Source organism: Cherax quadricarinatus, chromosome 30 (assembly GCF_038502225.1).
Source record: "Cherax quadricarinatus isolate ZL_2023a chromosome 30, ASM3850222v1, whole genome shotgun sequence".
NCBI lineage: Eukaryota > Metazoa > Arthropoda > Malacostraca > Decapoda > Parastacidae > Cherax > Cherax quadricarinatus.
Window position 1 is genome coordinate 28,369,367 of NC_091321.1, and position 18,261 is coordinate 28,387,627.

Below are 18,261 nucleotides of genomic sequence, written 5' to 3' on the forward strand. Positions count from 1 at the left end.
CTGGGGGGATGTGGAAGGTATTCAGGCTTATTTCAGGGAACCGGAGCACAGATCCAATTCCCTAGATCAAGAGCTCCTCACCAACGTCAAGGAACCTTCCTTGATGGGTAAGGGTAATACATTATAATCACGGGAGAGCCCTAAACCTGTAGGATTATACAGCGCCTGTATGGGAGATAGAAGGTATTCAGGCTTAATTCAGGGAACTGGAGCATAGATCCAATTCCTGAAATCAAGAGCCCCTCTCCAGCATCAAGGACACTGAGGATAAGGGTCATACATTATTATTATTATAATCAAGGGGAAGCGCTAAACCCGGAGGATTATACAGCGCCTGGGGGGGGATGTGGAAGGCATTCAGGCTTAATTCGGGGAACTGGAGCACAGATCCAATTCCCTAAATCAAGAGCCCCTCACCAACATCAAGGAACCTTCCTTGAGGGGAAGGGTCATACAACCATTCACTGTTATATAACTTGTTTATCACACGTTACCATGACAACCAGCTGCTCGCCACCTTAGTTACGTCTTGACGTGTAGCCGGTCAGTAATTCAGGTCGGGTGCAGTTTTCTGGGTCTTAGGCAGGAAGATTAACTTTTTCTTTTGGTAAATTTATATTTCTCTGTCTTATCATTGTCCATATTTGGTTAATATTTACTTTACAAGCAAGAGAAGAGAGGTGTGAGCAGTCGTGAGCCGTGGTGACCATCAACACTAACAACAACAACAACAACAAGGTTCTCTGTCAGAGTTCTTCAACCTCATGTACCTGAGTCTTGCTGTAAAAGGAACACTGTTCCCTTTGTTTCCATCTCCCAGTTTTGGGCAGTATTTCACTTCCCTGCATGGAGAACCTGGGCTGCAGCACCAAGAAAGTTTTCACTGACACTTCAAGCCTCAACAACAAGGTGTCTGCAGCACTCCTACGTAATTTACACTATGTATGATAATTGTGCTTATATATACCCATTTCTAAGTAAACTTACACTAGCATTGTTACACTTGGGTAAGATAAGATAGTACTGGGGTTATCTAGCAGGGGGTGTGTGTTAGCAACTCAGGATAACCCAATAAAGTCAGTGTGTCATCCAGGACTGTCTGTCTTGTTTCCATTGTGATCCTTCAGTCTTGTCCCCCAGGATGCCACCCACGCCAGTCAACTAACACCCAGGTACCTATTTACTGCTAGGTGAACATGGACAGCAGGTGTAAGGTGATTAGCCCCCAGGTGCCTACTTACTGCTAGATAAACAGGGACAGCAGGTGTAAGGTAACTAACACCCAGGTACCTACTTACTGCTAGGGGATCGAACCACAATGCAGTATATGAGCTGAGCACGCTACCAACTGAGCAACGAGCAACAACAGCAATATTATTTTAATTTTAAGGCTTAAATTTTTTTTGTGACTCGGGTAATAACCTTAAGCTGACAGGTTCAAGACTGTAAATGGGTTTCCCATTTACAGTGAGGGGTTCTTCTTCTTCTGTTGGGTTTCAGGGCCACTGACAGTATACATCGTATCGAGCCCGGCCGTCCAGTGCTAGGAGAGGGGACTTCGACCAAAGTGGAAATGTTTTGACTAATAACTATGTATCATATATCCCTGATATGCCCTGAAGCCAGCAGGAAGGAGCAGGTACAGGCCAATATCTCCTGATGGTCCAGAAGGTGAAACCCCTCCCCTTTGAGGAGGAGAGGTAGAGTGAAAGTGTGCACCCCAAGTGTGCGCAAGGCCGCACGGAGAGTAGTCCGTGCAGAGTGATAACGTGGGCACCACAACAGGAAATGTTCCACCGTCTCAGGCTGTGAGGGACACCACGGGCAGTATGGAGAGTCCGTCATCTGAACTCGGTACAGACGAGCCATCAGTCGCGAGTGCCCAAGGGGTTCTTGATCTGAGGAATTGGACCTCTGCTTCAATTCTTTGACTTGAGTCTGTATGCCTTCCATACCACCAGGTGCTGAATGACCCCCTACTGGTTTAGTGTTCTCCCATGAATGTCATAATAACAATAATAATAATATTAATATTAATAATAATGTAGAAATGTTTTTTTTTGGGTGGTGCAAGCATTGCCATCCTTGGGATGAGTGTAGCTAAGAAACTTTTATTTGAATGACCCAATAGTCACTATGTTTGGCTTATCACCATTGGGGTCTCTTCATCCTCTTTTTCTCATTTTGCAATCCATAACATGTTGCAGTTAGTATTTACTTTATCTCCAGTTGAGTTTTTATTATATAAATTCACCAGTATTAAGTGTGTTGTGCAATAGAGATAAATATATTTAGTGCTTTTAGGAAAGACTTTTTTTTTATATAACCTAACCATGTTACCTAACTTTACCTACAATTTTATAGCTAGTCTAAGTAATTTAGGTTTAGTTAAGTTAGGTTTGTACTACTCCCTAATCTGTCCTTACCTAGAGATTAACTTTGTCAAAAACCTAAAACCAATAATAACTCAATGAAAAGCTTCTGTACAAATTATTACCCATTCCAATGACAATGGGACACAACATTGTCATTGTAGATATTGCCAGCACGGCCTGCAACAGCTGTGTCAGGGTAATGTTCATCCATAAATGCTTGCATCTTTGTCTACATTGTACAAATGTCCTTAATCTTTGAAGAAGGCAACTTCCTCCATCTCTCTTCCTCCTCCTCTGAAGGAAATTCCTGAGCTGTGGTCTGTTGGTGTTGCACCTCAAGCTCTTGCAGCTCTATAGTGGTTAGCTCTTCATTGTCGTCCTCCACCAACTCTTCCACATCCTCCCCACTAACCTCCAACCCCACGGACTTCCCCAGTGCCACAATAGATTCCACAACTGGCATAGGCTCCTCAGGGTCAGTCCCAAACCCTTCAAAATCCCTCTCTTGTACACATTCTGGCCACAATTTTCTTCAAGCAGAGTTCAAAGTCCTGCAAGTCACTCCCTCCCAAGCCTTACCTATAAGGTTTATGTAATTGAGGATACTGATATGATCTTTCCAGAACTCTCTTAGGGTCAATTCACTGTCTGAGGTCACTTCAAAGCACTTTTGAAACAGTGCTTTGGTGTACAGTTTTTTGAAATTTGAAATGACCTGCTGGTCCATGGGCTGGAGGAGAGGAGTGGTGTTAGGAGGCAAAAACTTGACTTTGATGAAACTAAACTCCGGCACCATTCGCTCTTCCAAGCCTGGAGGATGAACAGGAGCATTGTCTAATACCAGGAGGCACTTGAGTTCCAATTTATTTTCCAGGAGGTATTTTTTCACACTGGGGCCAAACATGTCATGGAACCAACCTAGGAAAATGTCCCAAGTGACCCATGCCTTACTGTTTGCTCTCCACATCACACACAATTTAGTCTTGATGACACTGTTTTTCTTGAATACACTGGGAGTTTCAGAGTGATACACGAGTAAAGGCTTCACTTTGCAGTCCCCACTAGCATTACTATAAAACATGAGAATTAGCCTGTCTTTCATAGGCTTGTGTCCTGGGAGTGCCTTTTCCTCCTGAGTAATGTAGGTCCTGTTTGGCATTTTCTTCCAAAACAGGCCTGTTTTGTCACAATTGAACACTTGTTGGGGTTTTAATTGTTCAGCCTTAAATTTCTGCACATGTATTTCAGCTGCTTTTTTGTCAGAACTGGCAACCTCACCATACCTTATCACACTGTGTATGCCACTATGATTCTTAAATCTCTCAAACCAGCCTTTGCTGGCCTTAAATTCATCAATATCAGTACTAGTTCCAGGCATTTTCTTAACGAGATCATTATACATCTGCCTTGCCTTTTCACATATAACTGACTGAAAAACACTGTCTCCTGATAATTGTTTCTCGTTGATCCACACCAACAACAGTCTTTCCACATCTCTGAATATTTTCGATCTCTGTTTTGTAAGTATATTTGCACCTTTTGCAACAACAGCTTCCTTGATTACCTTTTTCTTGGCCAAGATAGTAGTGATGGTTGTATGGGGTTTGTTATACAACCTGGCCAGCTCGGAGACACTCACTCCACTTTCGTATTTTGCGATGATCTCTTTCCTGAATTCAATAGTATTTCTCACCCTCTTTACCACAGGGCTGGCACTAGAAGCTTTCTTTGGGCTCATGGTGGCTTATTTAGCAGTTACAAGCACTAAAAACAATGGAATAATACAAAATGTACTGCATGTATGTGTGGAATTGTCCTCACTGGCTTGTAAACAATGGAACACTGGCTGTACATGGAGTGGCCAGGCCACTCAGGTCGCGCAGACACGTTCGGGATGAATGACTTTATCCGAGTTCTTTGTCGTTAACCGAGCCAATGTTTTGACGCAACAACGTTACTTAATCCGAATTTTATGTAATCCAACAATGTCGTAATCCGGGGGTCCACTGTAGTCTATGTCTAGTTCTTTAGTAGTGTGTAAGCCTTATGATTAATTACCTGAAACACATTGCATAATTAGTGGCTTTCTTCTGTGTCCACCATTGTACTAACTCATTTAAAGTGCTGTATATTTGTGCAGCCTAAAGAAATAAACATTATTATTATTCAGGTTGTGTATACATAGAGTACAGATGTTTTCATTATACTGGTTTTCAGGGTATACAAGTACAGTGGTCCCTCGTTGTTCGTAATTAATCCGTTCCTGGAGCCGTTACTATAAACGAAATTTACGATTTACGAATCAATTTTCCCCATAAGAAATAATGTAAATACAATTAATCTGTTCCTGACACCCAGAAGTATTAAAACAAAAAATTTTCTAACATGAAATATGCATGTAGTACATAAACAATACAATGGGAAATGATGAATGAAACATTAACAGCATAACACTTACCTTTATTGGAGATTCTTCTTAGTGTATGGGAGACTGGAGGAGGAGAGAGAGTGGATTGTTTATAGTTTGGAAGGGGAATCCCCTTCCATCAACACCTCAGGTACCATTTGCTTTTCTGGGGTTGCTTCTCTTCTGTTTCTTAATGCCACTAGGACCACCTTGAGAGTCACTGGAGTCCTGTCTCACAAAATAACTGTCCAGAGAGTTCTGTTTCTGACGTCTCTTTAACACTTCCCTAAAATGGCCCAAGACTTTGTCACTGTACATGTTGCCAACCTGGCTTGCAACAACCTTGTTAGGGTGATGTTTCTCCATAAAGCTTTCCATCTTACCCCACATAGTAAAAATCTTTTTAATTTCTGAAGAAGGCACCTTCTTCCATCTCTCTTCCTCCTCTGCAGCAAGATTCTGAGCTGCGATGTGTTGCTCTTCCTGCTGAAGCTCTTGCAGCTCCTCAGTGGTGAGCTCTTCATTGTGGTCTTCCACCAATTCTTCCACATCCTCCAAACTCACATCCAACCCCATGGAACTCCTCAGTGCCACAATTGATTTTACAACAGACATAGGCTCATTAGGGTCAGTCCCAAATTCTTCAAAATCCCTCTTGTCGACACAATCTGGCCACAATTTTCTCCAGGCAGAGTTCAAAGTCCTGGTAGTCACTCCCTCCCAAGCCATACCTATAAGGGTTATGCAGTGGAGGATGCTGAAGTGTTCTCTCCAAAATTCCCTTAGGGTCAAGTGAGTGTCTGTGGTCACATTCAAGCACCTGTGAAACATTGCTTTTGTGTAGAGTTTTTAAAGTTTGCAATAACCTGCTGGTCCATGGGTTGGAGGAGAGGAGTGTTATTCGGGGGCAAGAACTTTACTGTGATGAACCCAAACTCCTCGAAAATTAGGTCATCCAAGTTTGGAGAATGAGCAGGTGCATTGTCCATTACTAGCAGGCACTTGAGATCCAATTTCTTTTCCAGGAGATACTCCTTCACACTAGGGCCAAACACTTCATTGAACCACTCGACGAAAATTTCCCTCGTGACCCATGCCTTAATATTAGATTTCCAAAACACACACAATTTACTCTTCATAACATTGTTTTTCCTGAACACTCTGGAATTTTCAGAATGGTACACTAGTAATGGCTTCACTTTGAAATCCCCACTAGCATTAGCACAGAACATGAGTGTCAGCCTGTCTTTCATAGGCTTGTGTCCTGGCATTGCCTTTTCCTCTTGTGTAATGAAGGTCCTCTTTGGCATTTTCTTCCAAAAGAGGCCTGTTTCGTCACAATTGAACACTTGTTCAGGTTTCAGTCCTTCAGCCTCTATGTACTCCTGGAATTCATGCACATATTTTTCAGCCGCCTTGTGGTCCGAACTGGCAGCCTCACCATGCCTTACCACACTGTGTATGCCAGTACGGTTCTTAAATCTCTCAAACCAGCCTTTGCTGGCCTTAAATTCACTCACTTCACTATTTGCAGGCAATTTCTTTACCAAATCTTCATGCAACTGCCTAGCCTTTTCACAAATAAACGAAGTCATAAGAGTATCTCCTGCTAATTGTTTCTCATTTATCCACACCAATAATAACTTCTCAACCTCTTCCAGTACTGGTGATCTCATTTTTGTCAGCATAGTTACTCCCTTTGCAACAACAGCATCCTTTATTTCATTTTTCTTGGCCACTATGGAACATAAGGTTGTGTAGGGTTTCTTATACATCCTGGACAGTTCGGCCACACTTGTACCACTTTCATATTGTTCAAGGATGGTTTTCTTAAATTCAATCATATTTCTCACCTTCTTTACCACAGGCTTGGCTCTAGGAGCTTTCTTTGTAGCCATGGTAGCTTATTTAGTACTTGCAAGCACTAAAATAAATGGAATATTATGAAATATTTCGCTGGAGCACGTGAGGGGACCTTCGCTCACTGGTAAACATTGCCAGACTGGCTGCCGCCCTGGCTCATGCCATGGGTACGTGTCCCGGACGAACTACGACTTGCGAGTCAACCTATGAAAAGCTAGTCCATGTTTATACGAAAATACCTCTATGATTGGCGAATTTTACGATTGCCGGGAACTACGAAAAGCGGGGGACCACTGTATTATGGACACACAAAAAGCATACTGTGTAGCCTCAGTCAGTAGTTGTTGGAGTGCCACAGGGTAGTGTCCTTGGCCTTCAACTCTTTCTCATTTACATCATTGACCTCCCCACACTCACTAAAAACAACAGACATAGCCCCACTCTACAAAGGTGGCAGTAAACCAATTGCAAAGAACTACAGACTGATATCACTAACATCCCATATCATAAAAATCTTTGAAAGGATTCTAAGAAGCAAGATCGCCAACCACCTAGATACCCATCAGTTACTCATTCCATGGCAACACGGGTTTAGAGCAAGCTGCTCCTGTCTGTCCCAGCTACTGGATCACTATAACAAGGTCCTGGATTCTGTAGAGGATAAACAAAATACAGATGTAGCATACACAGACTTTGCGAAAGTCTTTGACAAGTGTGACCCATGGTGTAATAGCACACAAAATGCATGATAAAGGAATAGCAGGAAAAGTTGGTAGATAGATCCATAACTTCCTGACAAATAGTACACAGAGAGGCAGCTACGGTGAAAAGCTCTGTTCCACAAGGCACAGTACTCACTCCCATCCTATTCCTTATCCTCATATCTGACATAGACAGAGATGTAAGCCATAACTCCATGTCTTCTTTTGTGGATGACGCCCAAATTGCCATGACAGTGACCTCCATCGAAGATGCCACAAGACTCCAAGAGGACATCAACCAAATCTTCAAATGGGCCACTCAAAACAACATGAAGTTCATTGAAAAGAAATTTCAACCACTCAGATATGGAAAACTTGAGGAAATCAAAACTGTATCAGGGTATACAACAAATTCTAACCATACAATAGAGCAAAACAGTAATGTGAAGGACCTGGGGGTGATAATGTCACCCCCAGGTGACCACAACAATGTATCTACCATAACTGCTAGGAAAATGATAGGATGGGTAATGAGAACCTTCAAAAGTAGGGATGCCAAGCCCATGATGATTCTCTTCAAATCACTTGTTCTCTCTAGGCTGGAATACTACTGTACACTAACCCTTCAAGGCAGGCAGAATTACCGACCTGGAGAGTGTATAAAGAAATTTCATGGCACATATAAGTGCAATAAAGCACCTAAATTACTGGGAATGGTTGAAGTCTCTTGATTTGTATTCCCTGGATCACAGGGAAGAAAGATACATGATGATATACACTTGGAAAATCCTAGAGGGATTAGTACCAAACTTGCACACAAAAATCACTTGCTATGAAAGCAAAGTACTCGGCAGGAGATGCAACATTTCCCCAGTGAAAAGCAGGGACACCACGAGTACACAGAGAGACAACACAATAAGTGTCCGGGGCACAAGACTGTTCAGCTGCCTCCCAGCATACATAAGGGGGATTACTAATAGATACCTGGCTGTCTTCAAGAAGGCACTGGATAGGCATCTAAAGTCAGTACCTGACCACCTGAGTTAGGGTTTGTACATCAGTTTGCCTGGTTGATCAGACCCTGATCCACCACGAGGCCGGGTCTCAGACCAGGCCACTGGGCCATTGACCCCGGAAACCATCTCCAGGTATACTCCAGGTCTAGTTTCAAGTACAGTGGACCCCCGAGTTTCGTGAGCCTCGCAGTTCGTGATGTGCCTTGCAATTCTTCCATCATATGGAACACATAAATGCAGTCGGGAGCAGCCAGGCATACACAAAGGCTCCCACGCAATGTTTGGAGCATCATTGTGGCATTGTTTCTGCGCGAATGACCATCACTCCAGGTGTTCATGTGATACATTTCGTAATAATCCATTGTTTTTGGTGCTTGAAACTGCTAAATAAGCCACCATGGGCCAAAAGAAAGCTTCTACTGCCAGGCCTTTGGTAAAGAAGATTAGAAACACAATACAATTAAAGAAAGAAATCATTGCAAAATATGAAAGTGGTGTGCTTGTGGCCGAGCTCAGCAGTATGTACGGAAAACCCCATTCAACGATCATTTCCATCGTGTCTAAGAAAAAGGAAATCAAGGAAGGTCTTGTTGCGAAAGGGGTAGATATGCTCACCAAAAAGAGATTGCAAATACTCGATGTTGAGAATTTGTTGGTAGTGTGGATCGACGAAAAACAATTAGCAAGAGATAGTGTCATGCAGTCGATAATTTGTGAAAAGGCAAGGCAGTGGCATACTGATCACATAAAGAAAATGCCTGCAACAAGTGCTAATATTAGTGAATTTAAGGCCAGCAAAGGGTGGTTTGAGAGATTTAAGAAGCGTAGTGGCATATACAGTGTGGTAAGGCATGGCGAGGCTGCCAGTTCTGAAAAATTTGTGCAGGAATTCAAGAACTATGTAGAGGCTAAAGGATTCGTAACCCAACAAGTGTTCATTTGTGACGAAACAGGCCTCTTTTGGAAGAAAATGCCAAAGAGGACCTACATCACATAGGAGGAAACGGCACTTCCAGGACACAAGCCTAACACAAGGCTAACTCTCATGTTCTGTGGTAATGCTAGTGGGGATTTCAAAGTGAAGCCTTTACTGGTGTATCACTCTGAAAATCCCACAGTGTTCAAGAAAAATGGTGTTGCCAAGAGTAAATTGTGTGTGATGTAGAAGGCTAATAGTAAGGCATGGGTCACAAGGGAAATTTTCCTTGATTTGTTCAATGAAGTGTTTGGCCGGAGTGCAAAGAAATACCTCCTGGATAATAAATTGCCACTCAAGTGCCTCCTGGTAATGGACAATGCTCCTGCACATTCTCCAGACTTGGATGACCAAATGGTGGAGGAGTTTAGCTTCATGACAGTGAAGTTCTTGCCACCTAATACCACTCCTCTCATCCAGCCCATGGACCAGCAGATGATTTCAAACTTCAAAAAACTGTACACCAAAGCAGTGTTTCAAAGGTGCTTTGATTTGACCTCAGACACTCAATTGACCCTAAGAGCTAACCACTGAAGAGCTGCAAGACCTTCATCTGCAACAGCAACAGAGCATGGCTCAGGAAATTGCTTCAGAGGAGGAGGAAATGAGACTGAAGAAGGTGCCTTCTTCAAAGCTTAGGGACATTTGTTCAAAGTGGAGCGAGGTGCAAACGTTTATGGAGGAACATCACCCTGACAAAGCTGTTGCAAGCCGAGTTGGCAACATGTACGATGACAATGTCATGTCCCATTTGAGGCATATTTTAAAGAAACGCCAGAAAGAGGGCTGTCTGGAACAATTTTTTGAGCGACAGGGGTCCAGTGACTCTCAAGCTGGTCCTAGTGGCATTAAAAAACAAAGAAGGGAAGCAACCCCTGATAAGGACTTGGTACCTCAAGTCTTTATGGAAGGGTATCATGTTCAAATTAATAAATAAATAAATAAATAAATAAATAAATAAATAAAGGGGATTCCCCTTCCAAACAATAGTGTTACTTCTCCATCCTCTCCCCTCCTTCTGTCTTCCATACACCAACAAGTGTCTTCAGTAAAGGTAAGTGTGATATTATTCTTTTATACAGTATGTACTTGATTTCTCATTCTTTTCTGTATGTTTGTCTATATTTAACCCTTTCAGGGTCCAGAGGCCAAATTTCAAAGTGTGCACCAGGGTCCAAGAATTTTCAAAAAATAATTTTGTTATTTTTTCTTATGAAATGGTAGAGAATCTTTATCTGATAGTAATAAAACAAAAAGTACGAAATTTAATGGAAAATTGACGAAATTATACTCTCGCGAATTTTGATGTGTCAGCGATATTTATGCATTGGCAATTTTGCCGACTTTCACTCCCATTTTAGGCCAATTACATTATTCTAGTCTACCAAATTCTTAGCTGTTTCACTAGTATTACTTCTATTCTATCGATTGAGCACAAGAAATTGCCAAGTCAACCGTTTCAACTACAAAATAAAGTGATTGGAAATTGGTAATTTGGCCAATTTAATGCAAAGTTCAAAATATTCCAATTTCAAAATAGGGTCCAGAATAAGCAATGCAAGCATTCCTGGCACTAAACTAACATTTCCGCTGTTCATTAGTTATGTTTTCAGGCTTTACAAATGAATTCCATTTTGATTTTTTATTCACATAATGAATTTTTATTCAAACCAAAAAATGGAAGATTTAATATTATGCAATATTGTAATAATTGTATAAATAATATCACCACATTTGTGAACGTATATTAGACCCACCAGCTAGCGTGTATAATGAGAAAAAGTGTATTTTCGTATGGTATTTATTGTTGTATTCTAGTTTTCTTGGTCTCATTTTATAGAATGGAAGACATATTACAGAAATTGAGATGATTTTGACTGGTTTTACAAAGAAAGGTGCCTTGAAATTGAGCTCAAAGTAGCAGAAATGTTCGATTTTTACCAAACTTCAAAAGTAAACAAATCGTGCCAAGCGTGCAATACACGTCAACTGGTGAGTCTAATATTCTTTCACAAGTGCAACAATAATATTTATACCATTTTTTACACTAATGCAGTAGTCTGCATAACAGTAAATCTTATATTTTTTGTGAAAATAAAAATTCAAAGTGGAAAGCAAAAGAATATAAGAGGGGCCTTGAGACATGACTAATGACTAAAGGAAATGTCATTTTAGTGCCAGGAATGTCTTTCTTGTTTATTCTGGACCCTATTCGGAAATTGGCATCTTTTGAAATTTGTGTGAAATTGGCAAAATTGCTAAATTCTGACCACTGTACTGGTTAAACATGTGAGGTCATTTGTTTACTCTTGAACATCGGCAAAAATTTAACATTTCCGCTACTTTGAGCTCAGTTTCAAGCCATTTTCAATACTAAAACCAATCAAAATCATCTCTATTTCTGTAATATACCTTCCATTCTATCAAATGAGACCAAGAAATCGCAAATACAACTATAAAAAAATACGAAAAAACACTACAAATTCGCTGTTTTAACCGAAAATTACGATCTTGGTTTTTTCTCTCATGCACTGTGTGCTGAAGGATTTGTTTTATGTGGTGCACACATACCACATAGATGTATTCTCTCATATCTAGGCCCAAATTTACCGCTCACAGCTTATTAATACTTTTGGGTGTCTGGAATTAATTAATTGGATTTACATTATTCTTATGGGAAAAATGGTTTAAGCATTTGTGAATTCCAACTTTTTGCAGACCCTCTGGAATGGATTAATCACAAAACTCGGGGCCCATTGTAGTCTATAAGCATTAGGATTAGTCTGCCCAAAATGCCCCAACATGTTAGTGATTTTCTTTGTACAGTGGTACCCTGAGTTTCGAACTTATTTCATTCCAGAATGCTGTTCTAGTGCCAATACCGAATAAGGAATAGTGTAAATCAGATTAGTCCATTTCAGACCCCCAAAAACACACTTACAAATGCACTTACACAAATACACTTACATAACTGTTTTAGTTGGGAGCAGTTTGAAACTCGGGGTACCACTGTACTTAACCATGCGTTATAAAATGTAAATTGCATATTGTAACATTTGCAAAGAAATAAAATTTGTTTGTTTGCTTAGATTTAATGTAGGATAACCTAGTAAGGTCAAAAAATTTTACTTATTGTCCCATTTGTTATTGGACACTGGCCAAATTCCACTCTTAGTATCATTAAATTGTAATAAATTTGGAACAACTGAGGTATATTCCTACCAATTCCATACCCTGTTTGCTGGTACAGGTTTCTCCTTGCAACAAAATCCACTTATGTACATGTTCTGCTGAGGGAGTGTTATCCATGATTCACTATATGGACCCACATGAGCCTACATTTTTCCCTAGGAATGATGTGGTAGCCAGCTTAAACAGTTGAACTGAGGCATAAAATGGTGGTGCTTAGCATATTTGAAAAATATAAAAATTATGTGTAAATGTACATCACACACAGTTTGGTCCCCTACATAAATTTACTTTGTGCAGTTAAGTGGTTGTCATATTTTTTCTTTTTCATCCTCCAAGTACAGTACAGTGGACCCCCGGTTTACGATATTATTTCATTCCAGAAGTATGTTCAGGTGCCAGTACTGACCGAATTTGTTCCCATAAGGAATATTGTGAATTAGATTAGTCCATTTCAGACCCCCAAACATACACATACAAATGCACTTACATAAATACACTTACATAATTGGTCGCATTGGGAGCTGATCGTAAACCGGGGGTCCACTGTATTTTGTTTAGCACTTGAGAATGCTTCATTTAATTGACTTCAAATTTTCAGTGATGGTTTACTGTAACTGGGGCAAGTTTCATGCAGCTATTGGCATATGTGAGTTTGCTTTTCTCAGTTTTAGAAAGAGCAAAAAGGCACAATACCATGACTGGAACAATGCACAAATAACCTGCAAATAGGAGAAGGAGCTTAAGACGATGTTTTGGTCCCATCTGGACCCCTTACAAAGTGTGCGGGTTATTTGTGTATTGAACCAGTCACTGTATTGTGCCTTTTTGTTCTTCTTTCTTCTACTATTACTTCCACTACCTACCTACCTACCACTACTACTACTTCCTCTTCTCCATCTCTTGTTCCCATCCCTTTTCCTGCTCACCTATACGTACGTACTGGCTTCCTCTCTCTTTTCTTTTAGTGTGACTTTGTAAATGGTGCAGGTTATTTGTGTAGTTTTAGAAAGTGATATGTGATTTTGATTTCTGTGCAGTAACTGGAGAGAACCTCTTCTGACACTCCCATCACACAGGATTATTTTTTGTTAATATTATTTTTGCCATATTCCTTCGCATAGGATAGTTTTCTTGTCATATTCCATGACACAGGATGGCTTCATCACACAGGATGGCATCATCACACAGGATGGCATCATCACACAGGATGGCTTCATCACACAGGATGGCATCATCACACAGGATGGCATCATCACACAGGATGGCATCATCACACAGGATGGCATCATCACACAGGATGGCTTCATCACACAAGATGGCTTAATCATGCTGTATCATAGAGGATAATTATCTTAGAGAAGTTTCAGGTTAACGGCACATGAGTGTCATTCTGTTTACCATTAACACATTATGTAGCCATATATCCTTTCATATAGTACTGTATATTAAACCTCTTTGCAGATAAATTAGCTATAGTACAACAGTTGAGCACAATGGTGGTCCTTAACATTAAACGTGGTAATGAAAGCCAGTTTTTACTAGAGACAACAGTTCAAGCCCCGGTGGAAGAAGTGCTCAACAGAACAGTGATGATTCATAATGGTAGACTGAAAGTTTACAGAATCTGTACTGGTAAGCGTTGTAAACCTCTTTTTTTTTTTTTTCATTCCTCAAACAAGTAAGATTTAATTTTTTTTTAATACAGCCTCTCCTCACTTAACGACAGAGTTCCGTTCCTAAGACCACATCGGTAAACGAATTCGACACTAAGTGAGGAGCATACTATAATGTTAGTGAGTTTGTCAATTTTCTTTGATATTGTTTTAATGTCATCTTTGCACCATTTATAACATTTCTGGTATATTTGTAAATGTTTATACATTAGTGTACTGTACATCTTCTTTCAACACACCAGCCGCATCCCACCAAGGCAGGGTGGCTCAAAAGGAAAAACGAAAGTTTCTCCTTTTACATTTAGTAATATATACAGGAGAAGGGGTTACTAGCCCCCCGCTCCCGGCATTTTAGTCACCTCTTACAACACGCATGGCTTACGGAGGAAGAATTCTGTTCCACTTCCCCATGGCGGTAAGAGGAAATAAACAAGAGCAAGAACTAGAAAGAAAATAGAAGAAAACCCAGAGGGGTGTGTATATATATGTTTGTACATGTATGTGTAGTGTGACCTAAGTGTAAGTAGAAGTAGCAAGATGTATGTGTATGAGACAGAAAAATAAAGACACCAGCAATCCTACCATCATGTAAAACAATTACAGGTTTCCATTTTACATTCATTTGGCAGGATGGTAGTACCTCCCTGGGCAGTTGCTGTCTACCAACCTGCTACCTAGGTGTACTGTACATATATTGTTATAAACAGAATAGCGGAAATCAGCTCTAATATACATTATTTAGGCATGCATACTGGTCAGAGAGTCCGTTGTAAGTCCGAGGTGTCGGTAAACGAGTACGTCACTAAGTGAGGAGAGGCTGTATTTCACAGTGTAAAGAGCAGCTTAACTGAATGGTGCTGAATATATTTTGTTTTTAAAATTAATTATGGAATGCTAACAATAGCTCAGTTATTTTGATTGTGTGTAATTAATTTTGGAATAAAATATTATGCAGGTTGTAATTTTTCATTAACACCTCTTGGAAAGTTGGAAAGTTTTTATAAGTAGTTTTCTTTAACTATTGTAAACTCAGTATAATTCTGCTATCTATTTTAGAAATGGAATTACTAGCCGAGCATGGACCATCTCTCCCACCCGAGATGCAAGGCCTTACTGAAGATCAAATCAAAGACCTTCAGCTTGAAGATAATTGGGCTAAAATTTGTATAGCAAGTGGTGGTGTTAAGGAAAATAAGTAAGTTTTATTAATTCTTTTTTTTTTTTTTTTTTTGGTATTTTGTCATTTAATTTGCAAAGGGACAGTATGATGTCATTCATTCTTTTACTAATGTCTTAAATTTTGTTCTGTACTTTATGGTGCAGCACTCATCAATAAACCTCTACCCAGGCTTGGCAGTTGGGGGGCATTAAATTGGATGAATTCAAGGCATTTTCTGTTTTTTTTTTCCTTAGCCCTTTCACTTTTTCCCACATTGTTGATGCCAGTGTCACTCATGTAGATCTACATTTTAAGCACAGCATTCTCAGCTAAGCTGTGGCTGGTAAATTTTGGCCTAGACATGAGAGACTGGGTTTGTGCAGTATGTACAGTATAAAAAAAAAAAATCCTGCCCCATGCAGTGCATGATGGGAAAAGCAAACCTCTTACCTTGTGTTTGGTTTAAAATAGTGGCTTCAAGGTATTTTCTTGGGTGGTTTTTATGGTTTATTGGCATCAATTGACAGAATGGCAGACATGTTAGAGAAATGTAGATGATTTTTGTTGGTTTCAGGATTGGAAATAGCTTGCAATAGGGCTCAAATTAGCAGAAATATTTGATTTTTCATGATTTTCCTCAGGATGGGTAGGGCTTCCTTTAACCCCCGGTCTTTGTTATTCATTTCTTACCAGCTCTGCTTCAGTTGATTTAAAATGGAGGGCAAGTGTTATATGAGAGGCCTTGAGATGTAAGTAATGAACACATGGTAGGTTACTTTAGTGGCTGGAAGGCCTACAGTGTTTATTTTTTATTACATTTTAAAATTAGAATTTGTTGAATTTTGTGTAAAATTGTCCAAATTGCTAAATTCTGGGCAATTTATGTGGTAGTTCTGATAGATGACTGGGCACTTTCTTGCACTCAGTTAATAGAACAGAAGGCAAATGAATGAAATAGCTAGGAATTTGGTCAAATTGAACAATGGAATTGCTTAATACAGGACTCAAAGGGAGTGAAATCAGTGATGCATAAATGGCAGCCAGACTGCCAATTTTGTGCCTTTGTAATTCTGTTCCCTCAAATTTCACATTTCTGGTGTTATTACTTTCAGATAAAGATTCTCTACCACTTCATAATTTTTTTTTTAAATAATGATACCATCAGCACTTAATTTCTTGGGCTGCAACAGTGATGGGGTTCAAACTAAAAAAAATATTAGTCTTCAGTAAAAAATGTATGTCAGAGAAAATTTAAATTGTTGTCTTAGACATGATATAAGATTAGAAACATCGAACACAGAATCTATTTGGCTACAGTTTCTCGAGGGACGTGACAAATTAATTTTGGGCGTGATTTATAGGCCCCCAAACCTTGATAGGGAGGGTATTAAGCTGTTATGGGACAAAATTCATAAGGCATCTAGATATGAAAATGTTGTGATAATGGGAGATTTTAACTTTAGACAAATTGATTGGAACAATATGACAGGAAATCTTGAGTCTAGTGACTTTCTTGATACAGTTCAGGATTGCTTTTTAGAACAGGTTGTGACAGAACCAACTAGAGAAAACAATCTGCTTGACTTGGTTCTTGCCAACAAAGATTCACTAATTAATAATCTTGAAGTTAATGATGAGCTTGGGGAAAGTGATCACAAATCACTTAGTTTCAATATATCATGGAATTACCCAGATAACTGCAATCAAATCTCTGTCCCAGATTTTCGCTTGGCCGACTTCATGGGACTGAAAAATTACCTGGGTGGGCTAAATTGGGATGTCCTGACTATGGGTCAGGTAGGTGATCTTGGTTGCCAATATGACGTTTTTCAGAGCATAGTTCTAGCTGCCCAGACAACTTTTGTTCCGAGTAGGGAAATTAGATCTAACAAAAATGATCCCAAATGGATGAACAATAGATTAAAACATCTCATTGGTCAAAAGAGAGGCATATATAGGCATATCAAAAGAGGGGATGGGCAGTTAAGAAATCAATATATTCAATTAAAGAGAGAAATAAAGAAAGGAATAAGAAAAGCAAAAAGAGATTATGAGGCTAAGGTTGCAAGGGATTCAAAGACTAACCCAAAAGGATTCTTTCAGGTATACAGAAGTAAGATTAGGGACAAGATTGGCCCACTTACGAGTAACTCTGGTCAGATCACTGACAGTGATAAGGATATGTGTGAAATTCTAAATACCTACTTCCTCTCAATTTTCACCCAGGAAAATACTAGCAATATTCCTGAAATAATAGATTATGTAAAACAGGATGATGATAAACTATGTAGGATTGCGGTAACTAGTGACATGGTCCTCAGACAAATAGAGAAACTAAAACCTAACAAATCCCCTGGCCCTGATGAACTGTTTGCAAGGGTGTTAAAGAAATGTAAAGAGGAACTTAGCATACCTTTGGCTAATCTTTTTAACATATCACTACAAACTGGCATAGTGCCTGATAAGTGGAAAATGGCAAATGTAATACCTATTCACAAGGCAGGTGACAGGTCCTTGGCTTCGAACTATAGACCAATAAGCCTTACCTCCATAGTGGGAAAATTTATGTAATCAATAATTGCCGAAGCAATTCGTAGCCATCTTGACAGGCACAGATTGATTAATGAATCTCAACATGGTTTTACAAAGGGGTGTTCCTGTCTTACGAATTTACTAACTTTTTTCACTAAGGTGTTTGAGGAGGTAGATCATGGTAATGAATATGATATTGTGTATATGGACTTCAGTAAGGCTTTCTATAGAGTTCCACACCAGAGGCTATTGAGGAAACTTAAGGCACACGGAATAGGAGGAGAAATTTTTCCTGGGTAGAGGCATGGCTGACAAATAGACAGCAGAGAGTTTGCATAAATGGGGAGAAATCAGAATGGGGGCACGT

General features: G+C 39.8%; 1 protein-coding gene across 5 annotated transcripts in view; it reads left to right on the forward strand.

The window, feature by feature from the left end:
* The first annotated feature begins 695 nt into the window (after positions 1–695).
* LOC128688039 (cilia- and flagella-associated protein 298) overlaps positions 696–18,261 on the forward strand; it is a 68,860-nt gene continuing 51,294 nt past the window's right edge. Inside the window, exons 1-4 of one of the 5 annotated variants that reach the window (XM_070090060.1) lie at positions 696–942; positions 13,129–13,176; positions 13,992–14,162; positions 15,260–15,398. In XM_070090060.1, the coding sequence (XP_069946161.1) occupies positions 13,131–13,176; positions 13,992–14,162; positions 15,260–15,398 (356 nt within the window). In that variant the 5' untranslated portion in view covers positions 696–942; positions 13,129–13,130. The remainder of the gene's footprint in view (positions 943–13,128; positions 13,177–13,991; positions 14,163–15,259; positions 15,399–18,261) is intronic. The other 4 variants (XM_070090056.1, XM_070090057.1, XM_070090059.1 and 1 more) reach the window with 4 other exon arrangements.